At 40.7% G+C, this 17,533-nt stretch overlaps 1 protein-coding gene across 1 annotated transcript in view; it reads right to left on the bottom strand.

Moving 5' to 3' along the window:
- LOC145399245 (potassium channel subfamily T member 2-like) overlaps positions 1 to 17,533 on the bottom strand; it is a 340,618-nt gene that overhangs the window by 102,839 nt on the left and 220,246 nt on the right. Inside the window, exons 20-21 of the mRNA XM_080271933.1 lie at positions 10,037 to 10,171; positions 8,161 to 8,338 (exon numbers count right to left, since the gene is read on the bottom strand). Coding sequence (XP_080128059.1) covers positions 8,161 to 8,338; positions 10,037 to 10,171 — 313 coding nt within the window. The remainder of the gene's footprint in view (positions 1 to 8,160; positions 8,339 to 10,036; positions 10,172 to 17,533) is intronic.

The following is a 17,533-nucleotide window of genomic DNA, read 5'->3' as shown; positions in this document are numbered from 1 at the left end:
AAGCATATGGACTCACATGGAGAGACAGACTGACAAATGAGGAAGTGAAGGAGCGTTGTGGTGTGGATGTGATAGGAAGAGTTAGAAAAAACACATTGAGGTGGTTTGGCCATGTGGAGAGGATGGAGAGTGAGAGACTGATGAGGAGAGTGTATGTGAGTGAGGTGGAGGGGGAGAGAGGGAGGGGGAGGCCAAGGATGAGATGGAGGGATGCAGTGGAGAGGTATATGGGAGAGGCGGGTGTGAGATGGGAGCAGGGCAATGAAATGGTGGGGGACAGGGTGACATGGAGGTAATTTGATTGTGGCCACCCCTTACGGGATTAAGGCGTCTGGCAATAGATAGAAAGATAGATGGATAAATATTTACTAGGCAAGATAATTATATTGACAACACAGAGTTTCATCCTCCTTTCGGCAAAAGCGACCAAGCAGTATTAAATTGCAAATTCAGAATTCCATATGATATAGTTAGCAGCCATGAAAGTTATAAAAAGAGCCTAAACTACAAAAAGGGCAACTACCATGACCTGAAGAAGTATTTTATAGAAACAGATTGGGAAAAGGAGCTTAGAGGACAGGATATATATATTATATATATAAAATTCTGAGAATTTTATGAAAAAGGAGTCCAAAATTGTATCTCCCAGCACAAAAACCAGAAATAAGGATAAAGAAATAGTTTAATACTGAAAGTAAAAAGGCAACAGAGAAAAGAGATTTGCTGTGGAACAGATACAGAAGACACAATAATGAGAGGGCATATAATAACTATAAACAGGCAAGAACTGATTATACAAAGTTAAAGAGAAAAACTGAAAGACAATTTGAAGAAGACATTATAAATAAAATTACTGATCAACTGAAGCTGTTTTAAACCTACATCTGGTGCAAATCCAAAATTAAAGATAAAAAACAGTCCATCATGGATGAGGGGAAAAATCTATATCCACGAGGATATTTATGAAGTACTCAACAAAAAATTCCAATCAGCTTTTACAGAAGAAAGTATATTTGAGAGAGATGATATGGAACAAGCATGCCCTTATATATATATTAACAAATATATGAACATCAGAGTAAGAGGTCCAGGAAGAGGTGGGCAAATTAGACGAAGGAAAAGCAAATGGTCCTAACGAGAGTTTAGGCTAGGTATTAAATGAATGTGTTGGAGTTATGCAGACCAAAATATTTAATATTCAAAGAATGCTACCAATATATTTAATATTCAAGGAATGCTTAAGTCAAGGTAAACTACCTGATATTTAGAAGAAAGCAAACATTGTTTAACTACTCAAGAAAGAAAAAAAGAAAAAAAAAAAAAAAACAGACACCACTTAACTACTGACCAGTATCTCTGACCAGTTTTGTAAGATATTAGAGAAGCTATCTATCTATCTACTGCCAGACGCCTTAATCCCTTATATGGGGTGGCCACAACCAAATCGCCTCCACGTCACCCTGTCCCCTGCCATTTCACTGCCCTGCTCCCAATTCACACACCAATCTCCCAAATACCTCTCCACTCCGTCCCTCGATCTCATCCTTGGCCTTCCCCTCCCTCTCTCCCCCTCCACCTCACGCACATACATTCCCCTCGTCAGTCTCTCACTCTCCATCCTCTCCACATGGCCAAACCACCTCAGTGTGTTTTTCCTAACGCTTCCTATCACATCCACATCCACACCACAATGCTCCTTCACATCCTCATTTGTCAGTCTGTCTCTCCATGTGACTCCACAGGCTCCTCTTAAATAACTCATTTCCACTGCTCTCACTCTTGACTTGTGTCCCTCCAACTACGTCTAAGCTTCACTTCCATACGTTAGAGTTGGTATCACAATACTGTCATGTAATAACTTCTTCACTTCCATGCTCACTTCCCTGTTTCTTATCACTGCTTTCAAGGAACCAGCAACCTTTCTTCCCTGCTGTACCCTTTCAAGCACTTCACCCTCCAAACTTCCATCCTTACTCATCACACTACCCAAGTACTTAAACATACTCACATTTTCCATTTCCTCATCATCCAGCCTCACTGTACATTCACTGACTTCACCTCTCTCGAAGACCATAACTTTACTCTTCCCTACATTCACCTTTAGATTCCGTTTCTTACACACTCTCCCAAACTCATCCACCAAGCCTTGCTGCTCCCCTTCATCTTCACTTAACAACACAGTATCATCTGCAAACAACAGTACAGGGAGTTTCCAAACACTGCCCTCTCTCATTAGGGCCACTCCAACATCCACTGCCCTAGCTTGTGTCTCTTTTATAACCCCATTATTGAACAACCATGGAGACATAACACATCCCTGTTTCAACCCAACCATCAAATAGAAAAACTCACTCAGTTCACTATCCACTTGCACTACCGCCTTAGCACTCTCATACATACTTTTCACAGCATTCAACAACTTCCTATCTACTCCATATAATCTTAATACTTTCCACAGTCCTTGTCTATCCACCCTGTCATATGCTTTGTCCAAATCCATGAAGGCCGCATACAACTTCCTTCCCATCTCTAGAAACTTTTCCACTAAAGATCTAAGAATGAATATCTGATCTACACAACCTCTTCCCTTCCTAAAGCCTCCCCGTTCTTCTTCAACTAATTCCTCTGTTATTTCCCTAACTCTGTCAGTATGTATCCTACCGTATACTTTTCCTATTACACTCGGAAAACAAATGCCCCTATGATAACCACACACTTCTTTTTCCCCTTTTCCTTTGTACAAGGGAATAATTATACCTGACTTCCAATCCTCTGGGACTCTACCTTCCTCCCAGGCCAATCTGCACATCTTCCACATCCATTCTACTACTATCTCTCCCCCATGCTTCAGCATTTCACCACACACTCCATCAATTCCTGGGGCTTTCCCCATTTTGACTTTCTTCATTGCTTCCACAACTTCCATCCTACCGATTTCTTCCTGTCTTCTCACCTCCCTCCTTCTCCCAGCCATTCCCCAGCCACTTATACTTGCATTACTTTCATTCTCTATGTTCAGTAATTCATTAAAGTGTTCTCTCCATCTGCTCACTTTTTCTCCCTTCTCAACTAGTAATCTACCATTTTTATCTTTCACTCCCCTACTAACTTCATTGCCACCTTGTCTGACTCTCTTTACCTCTTTCCAGAACATTTTCTTAAATTCCCTCCACTTGATACTCAAATTCCTTCCAAATTCCTCATCCACTCTCTTTTTATTCTCTCTTACTAATCTTTTCACCTCTCTGTTCCTTTCTACATATATCTCTTTCTTCCATCTCACAACTTCTTCCATGCCACTACTACTCATCCATTCATTATATGCTTTTTTCTTTTGTGCCACAGCCTGTTTCACCTCTTCATTCCACCATGCTGTTTCTGAAGCTGATAAGAAAAATTTAGGTAAACCATCTGGAAAAATACAATATGATAACAGAAAGACAGTTCGGTTTTAGAAAGGGAAAATCATGTGTTACTAATCTATTATGTTACTATGACAGAGTTGCAGAAACACTACAGAAAAGAGATGTATGGGTAGACAGTTTCTATTTGGATTTCAAGAAGGCATGTGACAAAGTACAACATCAAAGACTTTATGATAATTGTACCAGCAGGGAGGAAACCAAGGTACAGTAATCTGTGTTGCTGGATGCAAGAAAACTGTACTAAGAGGAAATTACTCATCATGGCATGGAGACATGTGAAGTTCCACAGGGCTCTGTGCTGGCACCAATTATTTTTTTAGTATATATAAACAAATTATGGCGCCTGATGGCTATGTTGGTGATTAAGGTGCTCCAATATGATTAAGCTGGCAGGTTTATATCCAAGGAGTGGTTAGGATTTACTGCTCATGTATTGCCACTCAGGGATGAATGAGGCTGGTCACTCTCATCTTAAATGTTAGGACCAACTTGCCTAGCCCTGACCTCCTACACTCCTCATGGGGCAACACTTGATTAGATGATGAATGAATGAATGATATGTGACACTCACAGCATCACCGGAAATGGAAGCTATTTAAATACATTTGCTGATGATACAAAAATACAATGTAAAATTACAAACATAGACTATTGCAGAGCTTCAAGAAGAATTAAATAAGTTTCATGAATGGAGCAACAGATGGCAAACAGTATTCAATGTGGACAAATGCCATGTAATCAAGTTTAAAAGAAGTGAAAAAAGACTGGACTGGGATTATAAGCTAGGAAGTTCAAAATCTAACCATCTAGTTTGAAAAGTTTCCAGACCTGAATATAGTTGTCAGGAGATGGCAAGAGTAAAATGGAAAGGACATCTCTAGGCTCAGTGGGTTAACCTCTTAACCATGAGATGTCTCCTTTAAGTTGTATAAAATTGTTTGTTGGTAGCAAGAATGGAGGGTTTAGTGGGAGACCGGATTGTATTTTAAGTGTTCCCTCATTCCTCAGATCAATACCAGCTTCCATTCCCACATCCCATCCCTCCCTCCCCATTACATAGTGTCCCCCTCATTATCCAGAACTGCACCAGCTTCCCCCACTGCCATATTTCTTCCCCTCCTTTCCTCTCCGCCACCACCCAGACACTCCTCACTTAACTCTTTCATTGGTTGAAGTTCATGGTGGTAGGTGGTGGCAACCATCTTCCACTCACATGCTGTAACACTCCGTACTTCTTGACGTTTACCGTCATTTTATTTGTATCTCCCCTCGTCTCCCTATTTCTCCCAACCTTGTCATTTTTTATTCTTCTTCTTTCCACATGAGGTGGCTCTACACTAAGTAACAAGCTGAATAGTTTCTTGTAACCCAGAAAACCATTTACAACACTGGATGGTAATCATAATTATAACCAAATAATGGAGTAGTGATGTGGAGCCTACTGTAGTGCCTCTGTTAACAAGGTGGAGAGACACAAATGCAGTGTTCATCCAGGAATTAAACCTTCTCAATATTCTCCATACTCCGCCGTGGTGAAGCACTGTCCCTTATAAAGGAACATTGATCACTGCATGGGATGGCCCTACTGGAGTGGTTGCTTGCCTGTGATTAGTGTTTGCTTGGCCAGACAGACCAGGGTACCTGAACAGCAACAACAACTGGTTAAATTTTGCTCGACTGTACAAAATCTTATGGTGTAGCCAGAATGAAGAGGAAAGAATGAAGGAAAAAAAGACAGAGGAGGAAGGAAAGAAGAGAGGAAAGGGCAGACACCCAAAGCAGCACAGCATCGAGTGAGTGGACAGTAAGAGCCCCCACCTACCACCATACTCATCATCATCATCTAATCCTGCATTGCCCCATGAGGAGCATAGGAGCCTGGGGAAAGGTAAGTTGGTCCTGACTTTTAACCCGTGGATTGCAATCCACAGGTTAAATGACAGGACCAACTTACCTTGCCCCAGGCTCCTATGCTCCTCATGGGGCAATGCAGGATTAGATGATGATGATGATGATGATGATGATGATTGATGATGATTATGGTGGTTGGTGGTGTGGATATGTGAATTGTCATTTAATATGTATCATGTAATTTCCCATGCCTCCTTTTATAATATTGCTATTACATGTGGCAGCACTGATGCAGTACGTGGCAACATTGTAACTTGCTAGCCTGCTTCACCAGTGTGCAAGCCCAGTCTAGACTAGAGAGTAGCTCGCCCTCGGGACCGACCAAGCATCATGTCGGTGCCCTCCTGTAATTTACCGTAACTTCCCTCCAATAGAACTTGTTACAGGAAGAACTGTGTTTCCTTCCACTCCAGAACCAACGGAGCCACACCCAGGCTCACCCTACAGGTGGAGGCGCTTACTGTCCACTCACTCGATGTAGTGCTGCTTTGGGTGTCTGCCCTTTCCTCTCTTCTTTCCTTCCTCCTCTGTTTTTTTTTCCTTCATTCTTTCCTCTTCATTATGGCTATGGGTGACTTTACACTCCCCCTTCTGTTTTTCTTTCCTTCATTCTTTCCTCTTCCTTCTGCCTATGGGCAACTCTACACTGAGTGACAAGCCAAATGGTTTCCCATACACCAGGAAACCATTTCCTATGCTGAGTGGTAACCATATAACCAAATTAGGGCACCTGGTGGTATAGTGGGAAATTATGGCACTCCAGTCGGATTGAGCCTGTGTAGGTTTATATCTAAAGGATGGTTGAGTTTTATTGCTCACATAATGCCACTCAGGGATGAGTGAGGCTGGTAATTCTCCTCTTAAATGTCAGGAGCAGCTTGCCTAGCCCCAGGCTCCTACACTCCTCAGGGGACAACATAGGATTGGATGGTGGATGGATGGATGGAAATCCAAGTAGCCTAAAGCTTCCAAAACTATCTTGAATAACCCTTCTCCGCTGGTGGTAGGTGGTGGCAACCGTGATCCACTCACTTTATGTATTGCTGCCTACACTTTACTTCTTCCTTTACCTTTATCTTTTTTTTTTTTTTATCTCTCTCTCTCTCTCCCAACCTCCCTGTCAGTTTTCACTTTTCTTTCCACTTCGGGTGGCTCTAAACTGAGTGATCAGGCTAATGGTCTCGTGTAACCCAGGAAACCATTTACTGTGCTGGGTGGTAATTATATAACTAAATAACACGGTGATATGAAGCCTACAACTGTGCCTCAGTTAACTGGGTGGAGAGATGCAAATGTGGCACCCATCTGGGAACCAAACTTTCACACACTTCCCCGCGCCTTGCTGTGACGAGGCGCTGTCTGCCACAAGGGAACATTTCACTGCACGGTACGTCACTGCAGAAGTGGTTGCTTGCCAGCCGTTGATGGATCTGCCTGGCCAATCAGGCCAGGGTTCCTTAGCAGCAACAACAATGGCAACCCTTTTTTCCCTACTGGTACACCTAAGATTTATAGTGCTGGCCAACACCATAGGACTTTGTGCAGTCAAGCAAAATTTAACCAGTTGTTGTTGCTGTTCAGGTACCCTGGTCTGTCTGGCCAAGCAAACACTAATCACAGGCAAGCAACCACTCCAGTAGGGCCATCCCATGCAGTGATCAATGTTCCTTTATAAGGGACAATGCTTCACCACGGCGGAGTATGGAGAATATTGAGAAGGTTTAATTCCTGGATGAACACTGCATTTGTGTCTCTCCACCTTGTTAACAGAGGCACTACAGTAGGCTCCACATCACTACTCCATTATTTGGTTATAATTATGATTACCATCCAGTGCTGTAAATGGTTTTCTGGGTTACAAGATACTATTCAGCTTGTTACTTAGTGTAGAGCCACCTCAAGTGGAAAGAAGAAGAATAAAAAATGACAAGGTTGGGAGAAATAGGGAGAGGAGAGGAGAGGAGATACAAAAAAAAAGAACGGTAAATGTCAAGAAGTAGGGAGTGTTACAGCATGTGAGTGGATGATGGATGCCACCACCTACCACCATGAATTTCAACCAATGGAAGAGTCAAGTGAGGAGTGTCTGGGTGGTGGAGGAGAGGAAAGGAGGGGAAGAATTATGGCAGTGGGGGAAGCTGGTGCAGTTCTGGATAATGAGGGGGACACTATGTAATGGGGAGGGAGGGATGGGATGTGGGAGCGGAAGTTGGTTTTGATCTGAGGAATAAGTGAACATTTAAAATACAATCCGGTCTCCCACTAAACCCTCCATTCTTGCTACCAACAAACAATTTTATACAACTTAAAGGAGACATCTCATAGTTAAGAGGTTAACCCACTGAGCCTAGAGATGTTCTTTCCATTTTGCTCTTGCCATCTCCTGACAACTATGTTCAGGTCTGGAAACTTTTCAAACTAGAGGGTTAGATATGGCTCAGTGTATCCCTTCAATACAAGGTCTGTCTTACAGCATCAAGAATACACTAAAAATGACATCCCTTAATTCGTGGGGCTACACCTGGTTGGGAATATGGATTATTATTATTTTTTTTCTGGAGGAAGGGGTTGGAAATATGAGTGGCCTGGGTTTGGGGAGTAAAAATGTATCACTGGGGTGGGTTAGAGGATAAAAATGTCTCAATGGGATGGCTTGGATATGCTCAAAACACATGAGCGGGACAGTTAAGGGAGCTAGAAATATCTCAAATGGGTGTGTTGGAATTTGAAATGAGGTGGGTTGGAGTCAGAAGTCTGAAGGGGGAACACAAACACTATATCTACACAACTAAACAGCAACAGACAGCAACAGCAAGATGGTTACCAGTAACAATGATTCGTAATGCTGGTCAGATCCACGTATAGGGGCATGTGGGGAGAGGAGACCTACCTTTTCCATCTTAGAGAGGTGTAAGGCGTATGCGTCCCGAGCCCGGAACTGCATGAAGCGCATGTTGGATGACTGAGACAGCTCTGTGATGATTTTGATGTTGGGGAAAAATCTGCACAAATGGAGGAAGGAGTATTAATTGATGAGTATTTGCTGATGGATATCACTTGAGGTTGGACCTGTATGAAGTGCATTATGGCAGACTGTGATAGCTCTGTGATGATTCTGATGTTGGGGAAGAAACCTGCACTGCAAGACAGGCAAAGAATAAGTGCTGACTGCTTTCGTTTCTTCTTTCCATCTGTCCATCTGTCTGTCTGTCTCTTGGGAAAAGACGAAAATATAAGCTAACTTTCTGACTTTCTTTATCAAACTCTTTCTTGGATGATATTGGTGTTTGGAAAGAAAATGGAAGAGCAGGATAAACAGATGTTAGCTGACTCTCTCTCCCTTAAATAACCGAATAATGGATCAAATGTCTTAAACTTCCATGTGAAATGGTCCCTCGTAAAGAAGTAAAAAAGTAACATAAGGGAATTACCTGTAAAACTAAAATACCGGTACTGTACCAGCAGATTAGAGTCTATCCATATACAGCCAGATGCCCTAACCCCATAAGGGGTGGCCGTTTGACTTGAGTAGGTTGTTTTACGAGTAGCACCAACTCACTGCCAACCCACTTGTTGACACATAGGAAACACGTATTAGTTGGTTATATGGTTACCACCCCGCACTGTAAATGGTTTCCTGGCTTACAGGAAATCATTTAGCTTTCACTTAATGTAAAGCCACCTAAATATGATTGAGTAATAAAATATGACAGGAGAAATGGGAGAAATGGAAAGAGAGGAGGGCTGACACAGAAAAAGAAGAATAAAGGTGATGGAAGAAGTAGGAAGCATTACATCAAGTGAGTGGATGATATCACCACCACCTACCAACAGAAGATGTAAAATAATCAGAACATATCATCACCATCATTATCAGCAATTGTCTTCAATTATCATCATCACCATCACCATCAATCATCTTCCTAACCCTCTTTTCCACTAATAAACTGAGTGGGAAGGATGAAGAATCAGGAAAAGGAGAGTGATAAAACTATGAGAACTATGAACATTGTGCCAGTGAAACAGACCATACATCTATTCACTTTTAAATTCAAGCCTTTAAATTTCTTGGCTCCATCCCACTGGCAAATGAGTTGATACATCTTATGCATAGTTATCATCATCATTATCATAACCTTTCACAATATCAGGAATGAGGTAGGTGGGATCCGGAAACACACAAAAAGGAAAACACAACACTACGAAAATTATCATCAGTGTACTGTATCATTAATAAAGGCTCCAACATGCTTGCAAATGGGCCACACCTCCATTCACCTGTCATTCAAGCTGTAAAATTTCTCAGCTTACTATAGGAAGCAATGGTTACACTATTGTACTTAGTTACAAGATGAACCTGACCCTGGTTTCAAGTCAAACCAATTCCAACCCCTTTAAATATATATATATATATATATATATATATATATATATATATATATATATATATATATATATATATATATATATATATATATATAAAGAAAATTAGTAATAACTGTCTATGATGCAGTTCTAATGGGGTAAATCTGATCTAAAAAAAAAAAAATGCAATGTAAGAGGCTTATCAGGCCTTCTTTTTTCACAAATGCATATCGTGTACAAGATTTACTTGCATACACTGTTACTCTTGCATCATTAGTTTCTCCCATATCCCTATATCATTCTCTCTCTCTCTCTCTCTCTCTCTCTCAACCTACTTGAACATGGTCTGAACAGCCACGATGGTGTTGCAGTCTGAAAGCGTATCCTCCTCCATTGAATTGTTGGACTCCTTGTTGACCACCACAACATTCTCTGCAACGTTGATGCCTGCTCGTAATAGGTCATCCAGTCTGCCAGAAAGTGGGTGCGGTACTTAGATCAGGGGTTCGCAGACAGATGCTCCCAGAGTTCTACGATTATCAACAAATATCCCCATTACTGAGAGTGAAAACAGAATAGTACTATATTACTACTTAACCCGCTGTGTCCCGACAGATATTTCACCAATGACCCCCCCCCCCCAATCCCAGCAGATTTTTGAAGTTTTTTTTTTTTTGGCTAAAACCTCCACTTTTTATGTGAAACATTGAAAATTCAGAGAGAAAGTGCTCACCTGAGCTTATAAGTGTTCTGTACAGGTGACCTTCCCCTCACCTGGTACCACCTTCTATGGAGTCACACTCCAGAGAAGACATTTTCTATGGGAGGGATAACTATTCCAAACCACTCAGAATAGGTAGATATTTATTTATTTGGTACAAATTTATATGTAGTACAAGTGTATATTGGTTTTCACACAATAATATAGGCGATATAAGCGTTGTTTCACTCACCAAACACATCAACATACCGCACCTTTCATGGCGACATTACCTCCTCATCATTTCAGCTCGTTTCATCCTCTGGCGCCACATAAACTTTGTCCTCCACATTGTCATCGATTGGGGATCACTCTCGCCTTGAATTTCGTACTGTGGCCCAACATGTCTTTACTGGCCTGGTAACAGGTGAGTTGCCAAGATAATGGCATGCGGGGAAGGAGGAGATCACGCAGGGTAAGGCATCGTCCCCACCTGGCCTCGAGTAGAGGTAGGAATCCCACAAATATATACCAAAAATCACGTGTGAAATTTAAAAAATGTGCAAATGACGGACCTCACAATTGCAAAACATATGGATACATCAACGGGTGTCACTGCGACAAAACGTGGTGATGTATCCTTACGTCAACGGGACACCTCGGGTTAAATCAGTACAGAATGGTGCTACAGTGGATACAGGTAACTCGCACGGAACACGATCTCACGGAACGCGCTCGCAATTATACACGGTAAGGGCAGGGATACATATAAGACAACGTAAGATTAAAAAACCATTATGAAAACTACAAATTAACGCAGGAGAGGCCTTTGAAAGATCAAATCCTCGAACGTCACCGCACCGCGCGGTTTGTTTTGATTACGTGACTATCTAGGCGGGAAATTATTCAGTGAGTGAGCCATTCCCGAGTACAGTAGCACAGTATTTGTAAGTTAAATATTTACAGTACTGTACTGTTCTGGTAAGTTTATGTGCAACTTAAAGTACTATTAAATAACGTTAAAGCAAGAAATAAAGTCTTATAACCAGTTTACCTGATAGGCGTCAGAATATTGCCTTTTTTATTTGTTCGTTTTTTCCACAGTGCTGTTCAGTATTTGTAAGTTAAATATTTACTGTTCTCGTATGTACTGTACTTGTAAGCACTTAAATAAAGTTAAATCATTAAATAAAGCCTTGTAACCAGTTAACCCGAATTACATGATTACCCATGATCGGTGTCGGAATATTGCCTTTTTTGTTTGTTCGTTAAACTCTTACTGTACTGCTTTTCTACAGTACTGTATTTGTAAGTTAAATATTTACTGTTCTGGTATGTACTTGTAAGCAATTAAAGCATTAAATAAAGCCTTGTAACCAGTTAACATGATTTATATGATTACCCATGATCGGCGTCGGAATATTGCCTTTTTTGTTTGTTCGTTAAAGACTTATAATAAGAGAAAAATACATTTTTGTCTTGGTATCTTTACCTATTTGCTCAGGTTTGCTGTAATGGTTTGCAACTTGTAGAAAACTGTGAAAACTTTCGGGAAGTGAACGAAAATCTGGGACATGACCTTGACTTCACCGTCTCATGTATCATCTGTCAGTTCACCACCGGCTATCGTGATGAGTGGATGTACGATTTTTTCGCTCGTGGCCATGCCTAACCACACATAGTTACACCCATTATCTCGACCCAGACAGAAAATACAACCTTTTTCCTCCCTTGCAAAACACAAACAACCACTCTGTTTACGAGACAGCAATATATATTGCGAAAATAACAAGGTAAAATGATAAAGATGAACGTAAAATGATTGAGAAAGATGAACATGTTATGACGGAAGAAATACGTTTTCCATGTCTGTAAACGTATTTATTTCCGCTTTGTATCTGTATTCGTAATAATTAGACTTATTGTTAGTTCTGAAACTGCATTACGATTCTATTTTTAGCCATTCTCGTGGTGTGGGAGCTGGAAGTTGTGACACAACTTCCTTATTGCTAATCGGACTGACCCTCCACTTTATTCTCCCGTGGCAGAGTCTAGCCTTGGAGGACGTGCAGTTTTCTCATTTAGGACTGAAAATTCAACTCTTTCGCTCCCTTTTCCAAGCATGGGCACAACGATAACGTAAAAAATAACGCGAAACTACCATAAACATATATCAAAAAGGTGAAAATGTATTCATAACATTTTTTTTTTTCCAGCCATTCCTAACAGATTATGTACTGAAATCATTCGATATCACAGTACTGCATTTCTAAGTTAAATATGTACTGTTCTGGTATGTACTTGTAAGTTAAAGCACTGGTACCAGTTAACCTAATTTATTACCTATGATCGGCGTCGGAATGTTTCCTTGTGTTTACGTACAGTATTTGTGTGTTGAAGTTTTGCTCAGTACTGTATTTGCGAGTTATAACATTAAATAAACCTTCTAACCACTTAAAGTGCTTTCTAGTGACAGATAACAGCAAAACAACACATTTGGGGGGGTCTAGGGAGCAAAATACGGAGTAGTTTAAATATACGCGATTTCGCACCTAACACGGCACGGTAGGAACGAAACCCACGTGTTCCGTGCGAGTTTCCTGTACAGGTAACTCGCACGGAACACGATCTCACGGAACGCGCTCGCAATTATACGCGGTAAGGGCTGGGATACATATTAGACAACGTAAGATTAAAAAACCATTATGAAAACTACAAATTAACGCAGGAGAGGCCTTTGAAAGATCAAATCCTCGAACGTCACCGCAGCGCGCGGTTTGTTTTGATTACGTGACGATCTAGGCGGGAAATTATTCAGTGAGTGAGACATTCCCGAGTACAGTAGCACAGTATTTGTAAGTTAAATATTTACAGTACTGTACTGTTCTGGTAAGTTTATGTGCAACTTAAAGTACTATTAAATAACGTTAAAGCAAGAAATAAAGTCTTATAACCAGTTTACCTGATAGGCGTCAGAATATTGCCCTTTTTATTTGTTCGTTTTTTCCACAGTGCTGTTCAGTATTTGTAAGTTAAATATTTACTGTTCTCGTATGTACTGTACTTGTAAGCACTTAAATAAAGTTAAATCATTAAATAAAGCCTTGTAACCAGATAACCCGAATTATATGATTACCCATGATCGGCGTCGGAATATTGCCTTTTTTGTTCGTTAAACTCTTACTGTACTGCTTTTCTACAGTACTGTATTTGTAAGTTAAATATTTACTGTTCTGGTATGTACTTGTAAGCAATTAAAGCATTAAATAAAGCCTTGTAACCAGTTAACCTGATTTATATGATTACCCATGATCGGCGTCGGAATATTGCCTTTTTTTTGTTTGTTCGTTAAAGACTTATAATAAGAGAAAAATACATTTTTGTCTTGGTATCTTTACCTATTTGCTCAGGTTTGCTGTAATGGTTTGCAACTTGTAGAAAACTGTGAAAACTTTCGGGAAGTGAACGAAAATCTGGGACATGACCTTGACTTCACCGTCTCATGTATCTGTCAGTTCACCACCGGCTATCGTGATGAGTGGATGTACGATTTTTTCGCTCGTGGCCATGCCTAACCACACATAGTTACACCCATTATCTCGACCCAGACAGAAAATACAACCTTTTTCCTCCCTTGCAAAACACAAACAACCACCCTGTTTACGAGACAGCAATATATATTGCGAAAATAACAAGGTAAAATGATAAAGATGAACGTAAAATGATTGAGAAAGATGAACATGTTATGATGGAAGAAATACGTTTTCCCCGTCTGTAAACGTATTTATTTCTGCTTTGTATCTGTATTCGTAATAATTAGACTTATTGTTAGTTCTGAAACTGCATTACGATTCTATTTTTAGCCATTCTCGTGGTGTGGGAGCTGGAAGTTGTGACACAACTTCCTTATTGCTAATCGGACTGACCCTCCACTTTATTCTCCCGTGGCAGAGTCTAGCCTTGCAGGACGTGCAGTTTTCTCATTTAGGACTGATAATTCAACTCTTTCGCCCCCTTTTCCAAGCATGGGCACAACGATAACGTAAAGAATAACTTGAAACTACCATAAACATATATCAAAAAGGTGAAAATGTATTCATAAATTTTTTTTTTTTCCAGCCATTCCTAACAGATTATGTACTGAAATCATTCGATATCACAGTACTGCATTTCTAAGTTAAATATGTACTGTTCTGGTATGTACTTGTAAGTTAAAGCACTGGTACCAGTTAACCTAATTTATTACCTATGATCGGCGTCGGAATGTTTCCTTGTGTTTACGTACAGTACTTGTGTGTTGAAGTTTTGCTCAGGAGTACTGTATTTGTGAGTTATAACATTAAATAAACCTTCTAACCACTTAAAGTGCTTTCTAGTGACAGATAACAACAAAACAACACATTTGGGGGGTCTAGGGAGCAAAATACGGAGTAGTTTAAATATACGCGATTTCGCACCTAACACGGCACGGTAGGAACGAAACCCTCGTGTTCCGTGCGAGTTACCTGTACTGTGAAATTACTGAAATCACGGTTACCAATACCTTGTTGACTTAATTAGCATTAACACTAATTTTGTATAGAATGATGCTGCACTGGATATTGTTAAACTGTTTAAACAATGACTTGAGAGTACCACTAAGTCTTCAAAGAGAAGGGTTCTACCCACGAGGAAACTGTATTTACTTTACCCGTCACGTCCCGAGGTTTTCCGCACCTCCGACATCCCCAAGTCCTGAGGTATTTTCGATTTTTTTTTTTTTGGCTAAAACCTTCGCTTTTGGTGAGAAACATCGAAAATTCATAGAGAAATCGCTCACCTGAGGTTTAAAGTGCCCAATCCAGGTAGGAGTTCCTCCTTACCTGAGTGGGTTTTCTAACATGCTGGCACCAAAGAAAACGAGTTCTATGGGAGGGTAACTATTTTATCCACTCATAAACGGTATTTATTTATTTACTTGGTACGAATGTATATGTAGTATGAGAGTATATTGGTTTTCAAGCAGTAATAAAGGCATTATAAGCATTGTTTCACTCACTAACTAATCACCATACCTGACCTATTTTTGCCACACTACCTGATCATTATTTCTGGCTGTTTCTTCTTCTAATGCTATGTAAACATTGTCCTCCACATTGTCATCGATTGGGGAATCACTCTGGCCCTGAATAACTTTACTAGCCAGGTCACTGGTAACAGGTCCTTTGCCAAGACAATGGCATGAGGGGGGGAGGGGGGAGGTTATGCAGTGTAAGGCATTGTCCCTGCTTGGTATCTTGTACAGGAATAGAGGAAGGTGTCCCGTGTATACATACGAAAAATCATGTGCGAAAATTGAAAATTGTGCAAATTAGCGACCTTGCAATTGCACAACGTACTGGTACGTCGCCGGGACTGGCAAATGCAAATCATTGCAACATACCCATACGTCGTCGGGACGGGGCGGGTTAAAGACAGAACAGAAAATTAGCAGATGAGGGTACACGTCTTTTAATAAGCACAGTTTTTTAACACTGGAATACCTCTCCTGAGTAAGTTTTAACACACTATTACACCACTCCATTATTGCTAACAGTATATTCTTAACCCGCTGTGTGCTGGCTATTTTTAGCCCTATGGGTCACCCCAGTGCCGGCCATTTTTCAATCTTTTATTTTTTTTTGGCTAAAATGATAGCTTTTGATGTGGAAACAACGAATTTTGCTATTAAAATGCTCACCGAGGCTCAGAAATGAGTTTTATTGAGTCCTGCATACTCGTGTACAGGTATAGCCGCTCTCTCATGCTCACCACGTACATGAGAGAAAGCTGTTTTCTATGTAAGGTATACTCAGGTATTTATGCTGGGAAGGTATAGCAAAGTTCTGAACACTTCTCTGATTACTTATTACTTCAGCATCTATCACAATTTGCATGTCTTTCACACTGTGAATGTATTGTCTTACACTTGCTTGAAGATAGGTACAACCTGACTTCATTATGTACAGTCCTAGCACTTACAAGAAGGTATTTACAAATTGACTTCACTATATAGTCCTTACACTTACAAGGAAATATTTACAACTTACACTTACATGAAAATATTTACAAAATGCCTTCACTATGTACAGCACTGGGTGAGGCACACAGGCAGAGAGAGGTAGAGCGAGTGTGAGTGGGGAAGCGAGTGAGTGTATGGCCTTGACAGCCTGGGGGATGGTAGAGGAACAGTTACTTTACATGCCTGCCAATTTTTACCCGCGAATCTTGAACAATGCGGTCACAGTGAAGTTTTTTATTTTAAACCATTTTAAAACGGCACTGGCACTGGCCGTGGAATTATGTCAGACAGTTTTAAAACGGTACTGGCATGCGGCGGGTTAATGACAGTAGTAACTCTCAGTATAGGGAAATTTATATTTTGTATATCAATGCTCAGTATCATCTCATGAATTAAATCTGGTGAAGTTAATGCTAATTTACTCAATGTATACTCTCTCTCTCTCTCTCTCTCTCTTACCATGCACTCAATTGATGTAGTGCTGCTTTCAGGTGTCTGCCCTTTCCTCTCCTCCTTTCTTCTTTCCTTCCTTCCTCTTCTGTTTTTCTTTATTTCATTCTATCTCTCATCCTTCTGCCCACAGATGACTTTACACCCCCTCTTCTGTCTTTCTTTCCTTCATTCTTTCCTCTTCCATGTGCCTATGGGTGACTCTACACTGAGTGACATGCCAAATTGTTTCCTGTACACCGGGAATCCATTTACTATGCTGGGTGGTAGCCATATAACCAAATTCTGGCACCTGGTGGTTTAGTAGGTAATTATTGTGCTCCAATTAGATTGAGCCAGTGAAGGTTTATATCCAAGGGATGGTTGGGATTTACTGCTGAGATAATGCCACTCAGGGATGAGTGAGGCTGGTCACTCTCATCTTAAATGTCAGGACCAACTTCCCTAGCCCTGGGCTCCTACGCTTCTCACGAGGGAACATAGGATTGGATGACGGATGGATATATAGATACATCAGTAACCCCTCCAATATCCGGATCAATAGAGCCATAGGCAGGTCCGGATAGTGGTCCTGTCCGGATATTGGGCCCCAGCTTATGGACTAGTACTTACGGACCCTAACTCTGAAAAACACCTATACAA

The sequence above is a fragment of the Coenobita brevimanus genome, chromosome 48 (assembly GCF_032717465.1).
Source record: "Coenobita brevimanus isolate Jiangsu-jjx chromosome 48, ASM3271746v2, whole genome shotgun sequence".
Taxonomy (NCBI): Eukaryota; Metazoa; Arthropoda; class Malacostraca; order Decapoda; family Coenobitidae; genus Coenobita; species Coenobita brevimanus.
This window is presented reverse-complemented; position numbering and strand designations above follow the sequence as displayed.